The sequence below is a fragment of the Conger conger genome, chromosome 11 (assembly GCF_963514075.1).
Source record: "Conger conger chromosome 11, fConCon1.1, whole genome shotgun sequence".
NCBI lineage: Eukaryota > Metazoa > Chordata > Actinopteri > Anguilliformes > Congridae > Conger > Conger conger.
In genome coordinates this window covers 31,103,577-31,123,824 of record NC_083770.1, presented here as the reverse complement: position 1 = coordinate 31,123,824, position 20,248 = coordinate 31,103,577, and the positions used below count along the sequence as shown (strand labels likewise).

The 20,248-nt window shown below is 40.8% G+C and overlaps 2 protein-coding genes across 8 annotated transcripts; both read right to left on the bottom strand.

Moving 5' to 3' along the window:
- Positions 1–1,274: 1,274 nt before the first annotated feature.
- Positions 1,275–9,782, bottom strand: unc119.1 (unc-119 homolog 1). The gene is made up of 5 exons (XM_061261553.1): positions 9,400–9,782; positions 7,415–7,528; positions 7,213–7,321; positions 6,063–6,235; positions 1,275–5,278 (listed from the first exon to the last, which is right to left on the bottom strand). Exons 1-5 carry the CDS (start codon positions 9,629–9,631, stop codon positions 5,166–5,168), a joined length of 741 nt encoding a protein of 246 aa, XP_061117537.1. The 5' UTR covers positions 9,632–9,782; the 3' UTR covers positions 1,275–5,165.
- Positions 9,783–10,207: 425 nt separating this feature from the next.
- Positions 10,208–18,156, bottom strand: mlec (malectin). 7 transcript variants are annotated; one of them, XM_061261565.1, is made up of 6 exons: positions 18,017–18,156; positions 17,125–17,367; positions 15,859–16,037; positions 15,396–15,572; positions 15,072–15,129; positions 10,208–14,503 (listed from the first exon to the last, which is right to left on the bottom strand). In XM_061261565.1, the coding sequence occupies exons 2-6, from the start codon at positions 17,330–17,332 to the stop codon at positions 14,259–14,261; spliced, it is 867 nt and encodes a 288-aa protein (XP_061117549.1). In that variant the 5' UTR covers positions 17,333–17,367; positions 18,017–18,156; the 3' UTR covers positions 10,208–14,258. The 7 variants fall into 7 exon arrangements, with proteins under 7 accessions (XP_061117549.1, XP_061117552.1, XP_061117550.1 ...); XM_061261568.1 differs by having other exon boundaries at positions 17,125–17,338; XM_061261566.1 differs by lacking the exon at positions 18,017–18,156 and adding an exon at positions 17,471–17,901.
- Positions 18,157–20,248: the final 2,092 nt, after the last annotated feature.

Below are 20,248 nucleotides of genomic sequence, written 5' to 3'. Positions count from 1 at the left end.
CAGAAAACATGCATCTACTTTTGTTCAGGATTGTTTTGTTTCTACTTACATTACATTACATTATTGGCATTTGGCAGACACTCTTATCCAGAAAATTGGCATTCCACTGGATGCCACTGGATGCCAATTTTGGGGAGTCTTATCTCCAAAAGTAAACATATTTTTAGTGTCATTTTATCGGTAAATGAGTGATCAACAAGCTCTGCAATTCTGTAAAGATAAACATATGAGCAATAACATTAGCTGACCAATGGAAGATTCAATCTGCTAATTTTTGGTGCATTGGCCAGAAGCTAATGTCAGAAATGATGTTGATAGGTCATAGACAACAGGAAGTCATCGTATGCAAAGGATATGCAACAAAATACTAAACAGGATTACTTATTTACAAAACATTGCTGTGTCCCAAACATTATGATGCCCTGAAATTGTAATTTCAAAAAATGTAAAATGTAATTTCCACATGGTGAAACCAAAAAGTATATTTTAAAAAATGCCCTTCATTAAAATCTGACAATGTGCACTTTAACAACATGATTTTAAAATTTATTATGAATTTCTTGTGGAGAGAAATTACAGAGGCAAATAAATAAATGATGGATCTTTTGTCCCAAAGATTATGGAGGGCACTGTATATAGCAGTGTACAGTGGTGTGCAAAACCTTGGGCACCCCTGATCAAAAAACCTTTTACAATGAATATCCAAGTGAACAGAAGCAAACCTGACTTCTAAATGGTACAAAGTGAAACATGATGCATCTCTTAAAAATTTAAAGCAATTGAATAATTTTCAAAATAATAATAAAAGGATAATAAAAAGACCCTGTGCAAAAGTTTGGGAACCCTGTCAGTATAAAAAGTTCAGCCCTGGAATTACACTCACCTGACTCACTGAAGCCCTAAGGAGTAAATCACCTGGTTCTGGGACTTCTTTTTAAAAAGTAACAAAGGATAATCCAAAAGGGTTCTCAAACTTTTGCACAGGGTCCTCTTCCTTTTTTACATAATTTATAAACAGTAATAAATAAAAATTAAAAGCAATCTTGCTTTAAAATTTGCAGAAAGGTCTCATATCTCAAGCTCTCTGTACTCTGTAGATTTCAGGTTTGCTTTCGATCACAGATTAATTCTAACAGACATTTAAACCAGGGGTGCCCAAGGTTTTGCACCCCACTGTATGTATAAATGCACCTTGTCATCTATGCCAGCCTTGTGAAACATGCAACTAGCCCCCTCACGACTTGTTTTCTGACAAATACAACAAAGGTTGAAAGTTGTGAAAATCAAAAGTTATTTATTATTCTTATTTTGACAAAATAACATTTTGTACAAACACCTGAAAATTACTCTGAACATAAAAAGGCAAGATGTTAAAAATACAGAGGCATTATTCTGACCTCATTTTTATAGAGTAATCCTACAATTCCACAAAAGACAAGGGCAGATATTATCATTGTAAATGATATAGTCTAAAGTCCCTGAAAATTGAGCTTAAAAAAAAAAGAAAGACAAAGAACTCTTCAAATTTGGATAATTCCTTCATATGATTTTCTAGTCATGTTAAAACTGGGTCCTACTTGGGTTTTTAAAGATTTTTTTAAACGTTATCTAAAAAAAAGAAAAGAAAAAAGAACATGGTAAATGTACAATTAAATGAAAACAAAACATTATAAACCAAATGGGTTCCAGTTTAAACATTAACAGTAACAAGCAAATCAATATTTAAAAAAAAAGAAAAGACACAAAAATAACATCAGCAGCCGTTAAACAATAGTTAATGTAAATTGCAAATGCCATCATTAGTGTTCATAACAAAATGCCGCCTGGAAACTGACTTAATACACCTACAAAGCAGCTCCACTGAGCTCATTGGTCAGGATCTGTATGTTCTGCAGTGTATTCATTGCTATAATGGTTTGCCAATATGTATTTTTCTGAATAGACTAAGCAGTCATACATACAAGAAATATAATTTCAACCATTAAAGATGACTTCCTTAACCAAGTGAACCATTCACAAACACTTGCAGTGCTGAGAATGTGGAAAAGGACTAAGAATATGAATCACTAACACTGGTCAGCTGATTTAACAATCAAATTCTAGTATATAACTTTTATTATTCACTACTGTAATGGAGGGAAATCTTGGTCCTTGTGGGTAACAGTTGTCAGGCCATTTTAGGTTTCAATAGCCTATTTTTGGAGTAAGGGATTTCTCCAATATGTGAACTTCAGCTACAAAATTGTAACAGTTGGCTGCTAATTGAAGAGATGCATTGTATGGCCACTGCATGGCCCCACACAGTAAATACAAATCCCGCCACTGGAGAAATGAATGAAAATTTAAGTCATCCTTTAAGGGCTAAGATTTCCCACCACTGCCCTACATACATACTCACCCTGTATCTCAATTGGATGCACAAAAGGGCACTTCATTTACAGTTTCTAGATCATACATTCTTGCACTGACGGTAGCGCTGTAACCCTTAGTTACCCCGGCTAATCAAAATTCAAGTTGAAAAGTTAGGGAGAAAATAATTTTTGTTGGAACATATTCAAGGAACTGAGGAAAGGGCATGTATAAGATGTATGCACAATTGCCCTCAAAGCGGATTCTGGAGAGAAGCCTTTGGATACTTATTCCTGAGCTCTTGATGAACTAGATCAGCGCTACTCAGACATTTGGTCCTACCGTGGACCAGACCATCTGATTTCACTAATTATCTTTTTATCTGAACCAAGCAGGTGAGATATTTAGTGGTGTAGCACACGGCAGGAGCAAATACTTGCAGACACTGCGGCCCGCAGGACGTGGAGTTGAGTAGCGCTGAACTAGATTATTTACAGGATATTTTTCATCCCCATTGTCCTTGTGCTACAACTAGGATCACACATCTAGCCAAGTAGGATGCCTAAATGTAAGATTTAACCTTTTATAAGATGTGGGAAAATGTGAGCTGTACACTGACTGAACTGGTCTAGTTCTAATTTAGCCAATTAAGAGCGTGTCTGTCGGTAGGTTTCAAAAAGAAAAGCGTACATATGCATTTGACATGAAGTGTGTGCACTGGAGGGGCTGAATGAAGACTGCAACACTGAGAAGCAGCAACAGACAGCTGCCCATGACAAGGAGATGCATGGAGGCCTTCTGGATGTGGTCTGCACATGCGAGAATCATGATGGTTTGTATTTTAATGTATTTGAAATACAAACACACTTGACGTACACACTTCTGTTTTGTCCATGTATGTCTATGAATGGTAGAGGATTCCCTTTACTTAATTCTATGGAAAGTGTTACGGTCACTTGCAAGTTTGTCCAAATTATGAAACTTTTTGGCTGGGAGTCTTGGCTTCCTTTAGTTTTAGGCTTTGACTCAACTTACTGCACCAAGTAAAAACTATTAAAAAAATAAGGCGGATACGGTGTGAATTAATCTGCAGACAATGGTTGAACAGTGACTGTGAACGAGGTACTGATCGCTGTGACGCCAGCACACGCAATGCACTCCTTTCCTCAGCAGGAAAGTGAGAATACTTGCTGTGAATGCTAAGGGAATACAGTTCAACTTCGTACAGGCTTGATTTGTCACTGCCTCCCTATTGCAGAGTAATAGCTACATCAGTTCTTCCAGACACAGCTCTGTTACAGAAATGCACCTAAGGGCTTTTCTGGCTTTGGGAAATGTTTTTTGAATACTCCCAAGCAGACCAATGTGAAAATCACACAAAAACAATATAATTAAGGGGAATCAAATTGTGCAGTTTCTCCCATTTGTTTTCCCTCATACATTCTTAATCCGTGCTCCCAAGAAAATACAATTATCCTCCAGTCTTTAAAATCAGAATTGCTTCAAGAGAGGGCTAAACGATTCTGCCATTTTTTCCCCTCATACTACTTGATTTATACCACCTAGAATTTGTAAATAGGTCCAAAGGTTTTCCCCAACAAAACCTTTGTTGCAACAACCAAATCAACCAACTGAATCTCAGGCAGTGTTGGCATGCTTTCTGACAGAACTTTGCTTTCAGCTATATGAAGAACATTATTTATGACTTGCAGATCGGTTACGGAAATATAGACAGAATAAACAATAATGCTATGTCAGACTTGAATAGGTGTAGAGTATAGATAGCCCAATTTAAACATTATGTTCCCATTGGGTTTCTATCAAGGTTATCACAAGTCACAAGGATATGCATAAGCTCGATGGATGAGGGGCAGTGTCAGGATTGACGCATTTGAAACTGATAAAAGGCCTGAGGAGAGTAAAAGACTGGGTGCTACTTTACATGATATTCCTCTTCATGGAATGAATGAGCGAAAAGGCAGGTTCAATCTGACAGCTTTTTCTGATTAAGCAGTGATTAGAGCCATGAAGAACATTATGCAAATCAGAAAATAAAAATCTGCCCAGTCTTGTTTGGGACAGTAAAGGCAGGCTTCCAACTCACTGCAGTCATTAAATATTGGACAGCACAAGGAGAATGGGAGAAAGGCAAAGTATCATGATTACGTTCCCAGGTCTGGCTACCTAATTATCCCCCACCTTAACTGGCTTAATTAACCCTTGCCGATGTGTAGCATGGCGGCTACTGTGCACCACCCAGGTGCATGCTACATGTGAGGTTCCTGCTCCCTCTCTGTACAGAATCCAGTTTAAAACACCCTCTATCGATTCAATGAATAATCACCATTATTCTCGTCTTCATGGTTACGAATGCTACCGCGGTAACACTGGGAGGCGTGGCAGAGCAGCCAGGGCCACAGCATCAGTCACATGATCCACAACATACCACTTCAATCTGTTGCAAGACAAACCGTTTTACAAGAAAAAACAGAAAGGAGGCTGGTGCAGTAGGGGGGCTTCGAGGCATGTAGTCTCATATGAGTGTGGGGGCCTGTGTTATCTCTTCCATCGTGCAGAAGCGAAAACACGAAACAGACAATGAAAATGAGGGAATAAGAGCGGCACAGATCGCTTCCCATTATAACTGATAAGAGATCTCTCTCTCTGTCCCTCTGATTCCCCAGACCTTCGTTTGGAGTTGTAAGGCTTACTGGAATGTCTGAAGTCATAAGAGTCCTGGGTCTGCAGGAGGTGTATGGTCAGGTGTGGCCTTGTGTTGCGCTGTGCTGTACAGACATTCATCTCCCCCCTCAGCACTACTGGCCCCCATTGTAGGCGTAGTCTGCTTTGTTGTGCATGATCAGTTTGTTGTCCACGAAATAGAAGCTGTCTGATCGGGTCTCATAAGGGTGCTCCACCATCTGACGAACTGTGCAGAAAGAGAGGGAGGGAGAATCACTCCAATGTCACGGCAATTTTAACAAAACTGCAAATAAAATGATAAACAGGAACATTTATACATAGTAGAGGACAGGAAATAAGAGCAAAAGAAGATAATGGAGGGGGAAGAACATTCAGACATTATTGGAGTATCTGATTTTTATCCTTCAGCTGCCAGCCATATTGTCAAATGTCCAAGACCAGCTTTGCAGTGTTGCTGCAATGTAAACACAATGGCTACGCCTTGTCATAAAAACGACGACAATAATAGCCCATTGTGAGTTTCCTGGAAGTCAGATTCCATGGCGACATCTCTCAATTGCAGCATTGAGCAGCAAAAATCTCTCAAATCTGACATCAACCCCATGAAGCCATAACACAGCATAAAGGCAGACATCACTATTTTCCTCACTCAAACTTTTTTCCCTGTACATATAATTTTTTATTAAGAATTCCCAAGTACTCATTTAATGTGATAAATTATGATAACATGACAAACAATACATCTTATACACGTCTTATATTTACAGTATGCAACCACTGTTACAGCTTCTCAATACACTTGCACTGTATTTGTTTATAGTTTCATTTTCTAAAAACTTGATGAGGACTTAAAATTCAAACTTTGTTACTTTCGATAGGCCACTCACTTGCATTACATTTTGTGCAACATCAGTGAAAATAAATAAGGAAATAAACAAACACTGCGGGAGCACAGTTAGAAATAAATGGTTATAAGTGAATAGCGGTCAGAGAAACAGGCAAAGACTCACTGAGATCCTCAGGCAATTGGGGAAACTCGTATATGTGCTCGCAGGTGTTGCGACTGTTGGGGATGCAGAAGCCAAAGTCAAAGTCAAAGTTCTTCAGGAGGCGCTCCCTGAAGTAGTGCCTCTCTATCATTCGAAAGCTGTTCACCGGCCGGTCACCCACAGTGAACTCCACACTGAGAAAGTGCAAGATGGAGAAATGGAAACAAACAGAGAAAAGGTTGTGGCAGTGCAGGCATGGGGAAACTAAAGCAAGTTGCCTTTTATGCTGCATAGCTTTCGAGATATGCATATGAGGGGGGGGGGGGGGGGTCTGACAGTCATTATCAGTCTGGTGGGTGCTAAACCTTCTTGGCAGGTGAAACATGTTCAGTGGGGTACAATACAATTGACAGGGCACCGGCAATGTTCGCATCAATTCAATCAAAACAACCATGCAAAACTCTTACACAGTGTGCAGCACAATTAACGGGCTATCACCCAAGCAAATTGAAAGGAAATATTACATTTACTGGCTCTACAGCATCTGAAATGCATTCCTCACCCTGAAGGAGGAAACAAAATGAAGTGAGAAAGGACAGTGTACAGTAGGGGCTACACTCTCCAAACCCACAACAGCTCCCATATATCCCACTAAAAATGATTCCCATTCATTTAATTCAGTATACACTGTTACACTTTAAAGCCCAGGAAACAGTTGTAATAAGGTTTAAAATGTAGTAACAATGCAAAGTTAACATGCAAATATCTTTATATGAACCATTACCCAGAGAAGGAGCAAAGTAATCATTCTGAAAGCATGCAATGTAATTTTTGTGCCAACACCGTTGTCCCCACTAACATCTGATTGATTCCAGCCAACTTCTGAGAGCTTTTACAAGAAACAGCATACTGCACTGAACAACAAACAGGAACACAGCCCTGCAACACATCCTGGACAAAAAAATAAAAATTGAAACGCACATAGTCACAAGGACCCAACCCTTTCCAGGCCACTTAGTTGGAGCCAAAAACTGGAAGCCCTCTATGGATGATTCAAGGGAATTGCACTAGAGGTACACAGGATAACTAATGGGACTGAGACACGATTGAGCCCGTGTCTGTACATGTAGGAGTGCGTGTGTGCGTCTATGGGCATGTCTAATTAACTCACGTGGCACCTATGGTGCGCAGTCTCAGGAAGGCGGGTGTGAATTGATAGCGAACAAAGCGCCCGGCACTGGAGTCACCCTCTACATTCTCTTCATCGTCCTCTTCTGAGTCTGAGAAAAAGACAATACAACACAACCCTTCTCATACCACCAACACAAGTCACACTGACACAAATGTGCGTGGGCTAACAGACTGAGCAGTACCGCAGTTTGGGGGTTTGGCAATCTCAAACAGCACTGTGCCCGTCTCCAGATCCCTGATCTTGAAACGTGTGAAGTCAATGTTGTAGACATTGTCATCTGGTTTACACAGGTAATCTGAGGATATGCAGACAAAAAAAGAGGGGGGTCAAAAAAGAGGCGGGTCAACTTACGGAACATTATGAAAAATACAAGGCAACCAAGGGGGCATAAGCTTTAACAGGATCTCGTAGATATTCACAGAAGCTTTTGATGACCTACTGACTTTACAATAGCTGGTATTGGGGTGTTCAAGGTTTCAGAAAACAAGCAAGAATTTAACAGTCATTGGGAGTGTTAAGAGGTACTGCCCAGTACCCATGTGAAGGTAGACCACATACAGCTGTGGGGAAAAATAACCTTTCAAAGCATGGAGAATCTGCTGTAACAGGCAAACATATCACTTCAGTGACCTAAAATTAGACCAATCAACATTGCTTTTAAAAGCCTGCTTTGTTTTCCCTAACACGGTTGTTGTTTGTGGGAGATTTTGGCCAAACAGACCGGTGTGCAAACAGATCAGTCAGCACCTCGCCTCCTAACCCCTGCTGGAATCTGGACAATCCAGGCAGGAAAGTTTCAGCTCATCTTCTTTCTTGGGTTCGTACTGTGCACTATGTACCAATTCCTGCACCAGAACTGACCTGTACAAAGCACTAACACAGCACACAGTATGCTTGTTCTGTTCAAGCACTATTCTTTTTCCTCCTTAAATAGTTTTGTTTGGTTGAACCGTTTATTTATTTGTTAGATTAATACAACATCGGCTGATGGAAAGACTCCTTTCTGACAGAACTGTGTTATTAGAAAGTGAAGCGTCAATGATATAATTTGGAGCTAATGTCAGGGAGCATAAGCTTGCCAATCAGGGCCTATCCCTAACTGTTATAGACATTCCATTAGTTGAAAGATCTTGGGCTAAATAATCATTCATACAAAACATTGATTTGAGCGGCAAACACACTGAACTCAGATGATTTACAATTTTGCCTCGAAAATGTAATTATAATGCAAGACATTAACGTATACATGTTAAACTCCCGTGCATGTTTTCTCAGGGATGCCTCTGCCAAATATGATCGTCATCTGTCACTATAGGCAACAAGTGCCTGCAATGTCGGATGATAATTTTATCCGGGTTCTGCTTTTGTAGCTGTACGTATGGAGTTATTCAACAGCAGCCAAACGGTTGAGTAGACTTCCCCCTCCCCCAAATTAGTTGCGACCAGTTAACGTTAAGTTAGCTAGGGAACCAGTAACAATAGTCTGCGTAAAGCCGCCAAGTCAGCCACAACAAACTCGCTAACGTTAGCAAAACACCTGGGGTATGTTAGTAGTGACTGTAGTATAAAAGATAGCACACATATAATTTATAAAACAGCCGATTAAAAATGATTACATCGCATTAGTGGGCAAATTGCGGCATCCCAACATCCAATACACATACTAGCCTGCTAGGAGTTATTTTGTAAACAATCTTAGCCAACTGGCGTTTGCTTGAAAATTAGCTAAATTAGCTAGGCTAAAGTGCCAGCTGTCCATCCAACTAGCTAGCTAACATTAACAGGTCTAATTACATATTTATGATCTTGTTATGATCGAACTGCTGCTGTATATTAATCTGATGTAACGTTAAATTAAAACTATTGCAGACTACAGACCAGTTGCACATGGTAAACACCTGTCTTAATAGCCAACCCCCCTTCCCAGATTAACGATAGGCTAGCGAAATCAGCTAACTAGACTAACATACAACGGGTGTATCTTAACGTTAGCTAACTGGTAATTAAGAGCGTAATTTAGCAAAACTGGCTCGCTCTTAGCAATTCGGCTAGCTACTCTGAATACGTCAACTATAACTAATGTAACATTGTCACTAGTTGCCTCGCTAGCACACAAATGGTCGCCTTAACCGTAGTTAAACCAACCAGAAACACATCCCTTCCTACCTCGAGTGACAGCCCGTAGCCCTAGGACTTCATCTGGAGTGATGTCTCTGCCCAGCGCCCGAAGCTCATCTTCCGTAACGGGCCGCCTATCCGGTTGGTTTCGCCGGGACTTAAGTCTCTTTAGTACACCTCCAGCAGGCTTGCGGTCTCTAGTAGGACCTGTTGATCCTGTATCAGTATCTGGACCATTTACATTAGTTGGCATTTCAGCTCGAGGCTTAGGACCGCTCATTTCTTCTAGATGTTTTCTGTAAGTAACTGGCTAACGTATTCGAATTCGTGGAAGAGACTGCTCAGCTCAAGATGGCGTCCTGCGTCTCTATGGAGAGACTATGCTGAGAAGAGTCGTCTGTCATTGGCTGCATAGGTTCGTCGGTTGCCATGGCTACTTCCACATTTGCGCTGTTTACTCAACCAATACCCCTTTTATTTTAACTCGGCTAGCGTGCTCACCAGTTTCTTCCTGCGTTTTTCTTCAGCCTCAACCATCTAGAGTTCATCAGAACTATAATAATATTATGCTGGGATAGATGTCTGCATTTCCTTTTAGGCGTATTGTACCGGCTGCAGTCTGTTCAAGTCATTGCTACGTTTCAGGATTTAGCCTAGTTTGTTTGAGTATGTTAGGCCTAGCTAGCTATCACTAATGAAGTTAGAAGTTAATATGCTTGATTGTGATGGTCCACCCTGTCGTTGGTTTGGCATAAATGCATATCCAGCCCCGTGATCATCAGTGACGCAGGGTAAATGGTGAGGTGCCCGCAATGAAAGAAAATATTCTGAGACAAAACATCGTCCAACGCTGCAATTTAGATAAAATAGCACATTTATTAAAAAGAAGCAAATTTTAAGTAACATTAGTCAACAGTTCCCAATTTAGATGCATTTTGACAAGAGTAGAGATTGTGGTGGCGGGAAGGGGGATTTTTCTAACTTTTAATCTGTCCGTCATTGGTGTTTTAAGACTGTAAACGGAGAGAGAACAATAGGGGAAGATGGACTCTATTCTACAAGCCTTCATAGCAGTCATAAGTTTCTCACCAACTCACACTTCCAGTCAGACCCGAATACAATCTGTGGATACGATGGCAAGAGTACACGCTATATACTCAATACACCGATGTATTTTAAGTAGAGTAGTTGTGAATGGTGTGCCCGTAGTTTAGTCACCCCACAATCTCTCCTGTCAGGTTAGTGGCTGTGTCTTTGGTTCCCAAGTGGAGTGTTAAAGCATGTACTTTAGTCTGCTGAGTACAGGAGTGTGAGTACCACAGTCTCTCAATGACAGGTAAAAGGTATAGTACTAGCTGATTAATTTAAAACCAAAATGAAATCAGGAGTGATCGAATGACCATGCAAACTGAAAAATAATGAATCCACACAAAACCAGTCACAGAACAAAGGATCGTAAAGCATGTTTGCATGTATTCAAAATCAAGGCAACAAGGAATCAAATCAAAACTATACACAAATGAGAAGAAAATGCTCTTTAAAAATAACACCAGTGCAAAAAAAAAAAAAAAAATTAAACAAAATTCACACCAATAAAATAATGTCATTGTAAAAGATAAAATCAAACAAACCAAGATCCTGAGGGAAAAATTAAAAAGTTGCAAATCAATTAATCAATGATCAATATTATTAATCCTGTTTTTTTAAATTATACAACAAAAAAGCAAAGTGACCCACATTTTCAGATTAGCCTCATTCTCCAACTTCCTGACCACCAGTCAGTGTGTCTACTAGACTGTTTGTCCAGCATTTGTTCTTGACCACTCCATTCACAACCATAACAGAAAGGCTAGATTGCCGTCGTTAAGACAGTCATTTAAAAACTCATAATGCCTCAATAAGAAAGACTTAAAGAAAAAAACAAAAACAACCTCAACACACTATAATAAGTGTGATTTTGTACCTTATATACACACGCACTGTGTAGAGATTTTCATTTGCCAGAACAAAGAGAAAAGCTTCCAACTTTGGTGCTGATTTAAATTTACTTTTTGTTTTCAGACAAAGAAAAAAGGTGCTTCTGTTTGATTGTTTTATCTTTTCACGGACCTGAAAGGATGGCACAAATCAGTGTTTTCCCCTTCTGCTGCAAACTGTCCTGCCTAATCACCTGGAGTTATTAAGGGTCATTTCACAGACCTGGATCATCAATAACTCCATTTGGCTAGGTGGACTTGGGACTCTAATCAGGATGGTATTTAAGTTCACAGAACATAAAAGATGAAAATGAACTGCATTCAAGAGGATATTTGTCCTGTATTCTCAAAGGCTGTGTTCCAGACACACGAATACAGAGAAAAAGATGCCTTGACAGACAGACAGAATCCACCCCCTTCCGGGATACACAGCAGTCGTTAAACTAAATCTCGCTTCACACTCAATCTGATTAACCGGTAGATTGAGGAGGAAGTTTTTAAGATTAGAGGGAGAAAAGGATATTGGAGATGCAGCAATTAAAGGGGCACTGGAACAAAGTGAAATTAAGAGATAAAAATAGGGATTGTAATGAAAAAAAATGATGGGGAATGGCAACAATCAAATTCTATGTAAGTTCTATGTCCCCCTGAAAAAAAGTATGTTATCAATCAGAAATTACTCTTACTGGTGTCTCCGTCGGGTGCTGATATATAACCGTGTCTAAACTTGCACCAAATGGGAAATTCATAATTCTAATTCAAATTCAGTGTCATGTCCCCCCCAAAAAAAATCTGAAGCCACCACCAAAATGACAGATATAGCAGCCACTAAACACTGCTGCTTTGTCTGTCTCCCAAGACAGGCACATAGGTAGAACCACATCTCCTCAACTGACCTTGCAGTATCTATCAGATTCATTACTTCACCAATAATCTGAACTGTAATTACAAGAGCTCAGAAATACCCTTCAATCTAATATCAGCACAATAAATGTAAGCATTAGCTGCAAAATGACTGTTGCATGACATCCTGCAATGCACCTTGACTGTAGGGACTATGGCTGAGGTAACAAAGCATGTGAGAATTAACTCTACGCTCCATACTCAAGCATGTAATGCAAGATATCATGAGACAGTGGATTGCTTTGGAGAAACTACGGAAGGCCTGCATAGCTTAAGATAAAAGAAAGAAAATGAGGCAGTGATGATACGTCAAGGGACTGTTGTCTTTCAAAAAAAACTAAAATATCTCTTCACCACCAAGACAGAAATAAAGATCTGAACTGGCTCATTCCATGCGCTGTACCGTTATGTTATGGAATCTCATTATTTGATCATATTACATATTCCTCACTGCCTCTTACAGTGGTGTCTTGGTCACCACTGTACCATATGTTTACTGGGCAGGAATTCAAGAGTAAACTCAGGACTGTACCAAAACAGGGGCAAAGACATCGATAAAGGAACATTTCTGCCAGGGTAGAAAAATGCACACAAATCTAGAATCTAGAACTCTCCCCAAGTCCAATGCAATAATTCCCAAACTGGAAGCCCATCTGTCTTTGGTGAATTCTCTCTCCAAACAGACGCTAGCTACAGGACTCCATGCAAACCAGAGCATCAGGTCGCGGGCAGTTCTCATCTACTGTAAACATTTGAAGGAACTGTAAAGCACATATTAAGCACTGGGAATGTGAGTTTCAATTCCTTTTATAGGCAAGATATTTTGCTTCCCCCACCTTTTGAAATGTACAGTAATAAACATCTTAGGTTTATGGGGAATACAGATTATTTGTGCTTCAGTAAGCAAAGATGGTCTTCCATTTTAATCGGAGGTATAAAAGGGCCCAGTTATTGGGGGGGAAAAATTTTTTAAAGGCAGCAAGTGAGTGCACTATGGCCCGTATTAATTTAATTGAAGCGACGTACACGGTTACTCTGGTGGTGGAATATTCTCAGCAGAAACATCCCGACTTGTGTACATTTCCCCACAAACAAGCTGTGGCATGAAGATTCAGATCTGGTTCATCAACCTAAAACAGGCATGTGTTAAATATTATATAGCACAAACTTGATGAAAACAAAAACAAAACAAAAAAAAAAGCAAGCAAAAATGAAAATGTATGAAATAAACAGCACACATCTACTGAATCTGCTATATTTTTCCACTTGCTTGCTTTTTGCATAACCCACAATCACACACCTTGTTTTCATACCCTGAAATCTACTGGATTGGTAATGGACCTCTTCAATTAGAGCAAGTCTCATCCCCTGAAAGATCTGTCGCCCTGCAGCATGCAACACTTCCATCCCCTCTGCACCTCTACCTTACCACTATACTAAAAGCAGCACTCACAGGTATGGCAGGGGACAGCTAATTGCTAGCAACATCCCCATGTATGGCACTTTCCATTTCCTGCAAGACCCGACAATCTGGTTTGAAAGCAGTCCTTTCTTGTATTGTATGTGTGTATGGTATGCGTATGCCCGTGCATACGCTTGTGTGTATTTGAGAGAGATTGGAGTGATTCATTGTCTGTAACAGTGGTGTTGTGTTTGGTTGTCACCAGTCAGTTTCTTTCTTGCACACACCCATGCATGCACAAGCACACTCTTTTCAGCTCCTCTCTCCCTCTCCCTGGTCGATGGAGTAGGAAACTTTATGTCCTTGTTTCGCATCCTTTTCAGCTGTACCCATTTCTGCGGTGACCCTCATACCCACCCCTTCTCCATCTCTGTCAGTACTCCCAGTCTCCCTCACTCCCCTCTGTGTGTCTGTCGCCCTCTTTCTCCCCCTCCACTTGTTCCATTTGTTTCCTTGCGTCTGTATACCTGCCTCTTCCGTGGTTTCTCCCCTTCCTCTACTCCCTCTCTCCTCTTGTCCGTCATGTCCCCAGTCCTCCCCCAGTCCCCTCCCCCATTCTCTTGTTCTCACAGCCGACAGAGGCAGAACAAAGTAGGGATGAAGACCCCAAACGCCACCAGAATTGGGAACATCAGACTGCTGTTGTCGGCTGCATACGGGTTGGGCGTTCGTGGTCCCGACTGAACCCTGTGCTTGGGCACCGTCGAGGCACTCTTCTTACCCCCCTCCTCTCCTCCATCTACATCGTCCTCCTCCTCTTCCTCCTCTACCCCCCTCTCAAGGCCAGGGTGAGGTTGGAGTTTTGGCACATCTGACAATCACGATGGAAGGAAGGAGCGAGAGAAAAATAGAAAAGGGAGAGCAGGGAAAGAGCACAGATGAGGGATGGGAGGGAGGGGGAGCAGAATGGTGGTGCAGAGGGAGGAAACATTAATAAATGAGGGTGGGACGAATATAAGGAAAAAAACAGCACATAATGTGGAGAAATGCAGATGTAGGGAGGAAGTAGGAAGTAGAGATTGTGAAAGGAAAAACCGAGATTGGGGAAACCAGGGAAGAAAAGAAGTAGGGGAAAGTGGTGGGATTAATCCTGGATTCTACCTCTGAATTGCTGGACTGCTATATTGTTCATTATGTTAACACTGCTCTATGAAAAACTGCAGTAAGGAATGGGAGGAATCCTAGCAGTGAGAGAAAAGAGGGAAATCGGAGATTGGAGGAAAAAGACAATCATTTCAACAGACAAGGAGAAACAGGAATGCTGGAAAGATAATCTCTCTTTCTGGAGCTACTAAAAGCACCATAATTGCAAGAAATTATGCAAGATGAAAAGTAGCTTTTCCCCCTCTCCCAGTACCCCACACAGATGTCTTGCTCACCTTCCAGAGTCCCCTTCATCACATAGAGTGCACACACCTTAGGGTTGTCATAGTAACCCTGCAGAGACAGAAGCAAAATAAAATAATGTTAAGTTAAAACCATGTACAGAATGGGCACAACACAAGTCAAAGTAGCAAAAAGACAGTGACGCACACAAAAATTGGCACCAACAGAGCTGCATCACTTTCAGAACAGGACAAAAACCTGAAACAGATTATGTACATCACTGTAAAACTGGGTAATACCTCAGGGTGTCAGAGATTTCGTTTGCTGGAACTACTGTAAACCAGAGTGATTTTACATAATATGCGTGTGACTATTACCTTGACAAACTCCACGGTGAGCTTGCCGTTGAAGGTGGACACCTCATTCTGTACACTCAGCTTGCCCTTGCGGATAGAGAAGGACACAATCTCATCATGGGCTGTACTGTGCCCCACTCGTTCGAAGATATCCAGGTCCTTCACTACCACGTGACCGTTAAGCCGCACATCAAACACCTGAGAGGGAGGGAGAGAGTGAGACTTCAATAAAGGGAACATTAGGTAGTTCATAGCCTTGCACAGAAAGGCAGGCTGGGTAAATACACTACAGTTAAAACAACTTATAACAAACCTAAAGGTCTAAAATCATAGGTTTCATAATCACATTTTTTCTTTGACCTAAATAACTGACTGTTACACCAATATATTACTCGAAAGAAATTGCTTGAACCATATACATTTTTAAAAAATCACCTGACCTGCCTGAAGACAACACAGGTTCATGCTGTAGGCTGCACCTCACCTTTTGCTGGGACTGGGCAAAGTAGACCTCTGCATATTTCATAACCAGGGTGTAATCTCCTTCCTCACGGATTGGCACCTCATAACCGAACGTGTCCTCATTGTATCTCTCGGTCTGATACAAAACCTGGTCCTCAGGACTAGAGCGTAGGATGGGCAGGCGCATTCCATAGTCAGAAGCTATAGGTAGGTGAGCACAGATAAGAGATATTAAGTTAAAATGAACTACACTATAATACCATACACCATGGCATACCACATAACCTATATGTCCCCTGTTTTACAGCACTGATTGTAATGGTTGTGTGCATTACAGTGAATACAAAGCACGCTGCCATTACATTAGTGCAGTAAAAAAAAGGACATTACATACATGTGACATGGCACAACATACAAAAGTGGACAGCATGAGTGTTAGTCTCAGGGATACACTAAGCTAAACCCACTTTTTTTAAGCCGCTCTGGATAAGGGTGTCTGCTAAGTGATTGTAATACAATGTATATGCTATGAGAATATGGCAATGGTAATTTAATTATTTACTTCCCGTATAAATTGAATATTACCCTTATCCATGCAGAGGCAAAAACACACTAAACTTCAACAACTTCAATGAAACCTACTTCTGTTGAGGCCTGACATCCTGACGTACATTACCAGGCGCTTTCACTTCCCCTTTAAGCAAATTAAGTGAATTCCCTTCAACGATAATGAAGTGAAGAAATACCCCTGTGGGATCCGGGATCCAGAGAATGGGGTGCATATCGCAGGAACACCAAAACCCCATTAAGAGCTTGCCTTAATCGCTTGCAACGTTGTTACCGAACGTCTCGATTGTAAGCAATTGTTCATTGGGACTTGATGAACCAGTCCGTGTTGTTTCAGAACAAATAGCTAATCAGCTAGCAGCTAGCTGGAGGAATTGACAGCTGTGCAACTGAAACGTTTCACTTCAAGTCTGTCTACCGCATGCTCGTTTACAATGCCTGTCTCAAGAGACAACTGGTAGGCTATGAACTTGAATTTATCGTCGAACATGAACAAATACCCAAATCAGGACACACTGACAATTTATGCAAACGACCTGTTGTAATTATAACAGTTAATTAAAACTAAAAAAGAAAATCCTTCAAGGAAAACTTATTAACAAGTCCTCTCCATCTTGAGTGCTCAGTTGACTGGCTTACTACACAAGTAACATTAGATAAATTACACTATAGCTCGGTACCTCAGTGACATATTACTCCCCTCTCCAAGAGTCACACTCACCTTTACCGACTTTCCCCTCCAGCGGGTCTTTCTTGAAATGAATACCATGCAGATCCGTGTGAGCATCACCACCGGCATTCACTGCCCAGATTACACGTTCAGCCAGGCTTGGGCCCCCGCCGTCCGCCCGATACTGTTCAGCCAATAGCGACAGCACCGCCACGACAAACCCGGCACCCCACGGCATCGTTACACGCCGCATAGCCATCCACAACTGGGAACACACCGACACACACCCGTGGGCTTCAGATTCAAAGGCAGAAGACAGCAGATGTTGATTATAACGCTTGCCACTGAATACTCAAAGTAAAATATACACAGCTAAATAACGTAGCTATACATTTACCGATAGATAAATAACAAGGAAGCTAGCAGTACCATGAAGGAAATTAGCACGTATAAGCCAGCAGGGCAAAGAGCTAACTTACTCGTCGAATGCCGGTTGCTAATTTTAAAGCAGCTCCGGCCAGTTTAGCTGCTGTCCCACTCAATGCGTGTCTACCTGTCTAACTGACTTCCTCCTCTGTCAAATGTTGCCAACTGTAGAACTACAGGTATTTTCTTACATTGAAAAATCCTATATTACAGCGTGCCTCTCTGCCGCTTCCTTGGGTAAAAGAAAATCCGGATTATTCGTTTATTTCTGCATGCATGCAAAACTATTGCTATTCGTAATCTTAAGTGTCTATTTATTATGATTGTTAGTTTCTATTGAGGCCCACACGATACATTGGCTAGTGATGTTGGTGCAGGTTGAAGGGGGAAGGGCGAGTCTAACTTGCTGGTTGGGCAACATAGCAGCGGACGGACAGCAGCAAAGTCCAATCACATAACAATCCAAGGCAATTGTTTTACATCCACAAAGATATTACATATTAATTAGAGCGCATACCTGGTTCTAGCAAATCACTACGCAGTATTGACGGGACCGGCGACCACAGTGTATCAACTTTCACTTCATTATACTAATGAAAGGTAAAATTCGGTAGATGGGAGGGAAGAAAGAAAGAGGCCTTGAGTGTTTGGTTGAGCTGCACTGCTGTTCAGTTGGCAGAATGCGGAAGGCAGGTACACAAGCATGCAGTGAAAGGGGATTTTTACAATTCAAATATAGTTAGAACCAGATGCACACAGTCACAACGGTAACAATTTGATTACGTCATTAATACGTTTGCTAAATTATCTTAATGGGAATTAAAATATGCGAGCAAGTTGGGTTAATTTTCCTCAACCATGAGTCCTTCAGGTTACATTAGTCACCCATGTTAAAAATGGTTTTACCTAACTCGGTGTCGTCAGTACAGACGATAGTATTTCTTCACTGGCCACAGGTAGCTTTGTGAAAACCTTCAGTTTCAACAGTAAAACAGTACCGCTGATATAATTGACAGTACTCTTTCCACAATAAATAAAATATTTAGAGTATATTTTGACATATAAAGTGTAGCATCGATCGATACAATTATGCTTTCGTTACTAAAAATATAGCTTCACTCCCTTAGGTGTAGGCATGTGGTCGGTCTGAATATCATCCAATCAGGTTGGTCCAGCGCAGCGCGGTGTGCGGTGCATTCTGGGCTGTCAAGGGAGGAATGAATGAGCGCGTGGAACGTTGTTATGGCGACAGTTGATGCTGTCTGACTGTCCAGATGTTGGTAAAAGCTGAGATACTTGATAAAACTGTCTCTAGCAAAAAATATGTTATTTTATTAATTGTAGCTACTACTGTTAATGTAACGGCTCCTTATGTTATTGGTAAGGTTGATGTTTTGTTGTAAACAGTAGCCTATGGCCATATATAGCATATTTAGCTAGAGCGAACGCATAGCGTATTAACCCACTAGGCTAAATGAACGTAGCTAAATGTCCGCGGTGGCATCTAATTATTAATGTATGTTAGTTGAATTAAATTATTAGGACTAATAAATAAATGAATTAATCAAATAATAAAAAAATGCCCAAGCACAAGCACAAGGTGGAGTTGGACGTCCACTTCAAATGGCCTGTTGTTGTGAATACATTTGGACCACCAGGAAGTGTGTACTGAATCTATGCTTTATGACTGACATCATTAGACCGAGCCTTTATATACTTACTTTACTAGGATGAGGCAAAATTGGTACTTTTTAGTCAAAAAGCAATGCAGATATCAAAATGCATTTTGTGAAAGTTGGTATATTGTACTGGTTCATTGATCAATTTCCTCATTTCAGGCATTGAAGTCTTCCTAGCACTTTCTACTCAACTGGCCTCACAGAGGTTTGCCTGGCTGTGTAGTTGTGAGGTACACCTTGATCGAAGCAGCATATTATAAGTAGGACAATACTGCTGCCCATTTATGCTCTTCCCTTGATCTGTGACTTCCTACAACTTCATCCATGAGTTGAGAGTTAGATCTCAATCGAGTTTACCTGGTTAAATAAAATACAATAAATGTAAATAATAATAATAAAAAAGTGATGATAATGATGACGTCAACTGTGTAGGTCTCCGTTGTTACCAGACGGGGGAGCCCGAGTTATACCTCGCTTTAGACCAAGAAAAAGAAGAAACTGTTACCATGGAAACTTGGCCATTTCACTACCTGCGGCAGATATCGCCGCTGATCAGTGCATTTGAACCACAACAGAGCACACGAACAGCGCCCCCTGGGCCCGGCACCTTGTTTTAAGCAAATGTACTGGAATAATTTGCATGTTATGTAAAATATGCCCCAAACGTGCACACCATGTCACTGGAGATTTCTCCTGTAGATTTTTACTCATGGCTGTCTGACCAACTGTGGAAGTGGTAATGTTATGACTGGGTTTTTTTTAGGTCATGTAAGGACCAACCATACCTAATTGTACAATCTGTCTACAGGTTGCTTGATTGCTTATAGGCTCAAATTCTAAATGGGAAAATTTTTTCCTGTGTTGGCTACTGCAAAGTACTTTACCTGCAACATTCACTATATATTTTTCCATCAGAAAAGAAAGCATGCTGGCAGTAAGTTGATAAATGTGAGTTTTCAATACTAATTGTTCAAGGACACAATTGTTGCCCGGAACAGCTGACTATGCTCTAAGTGATCATAATTTCTGCACTATGAACCTTTACACAAACAACAATTGGTCCAGTTTGA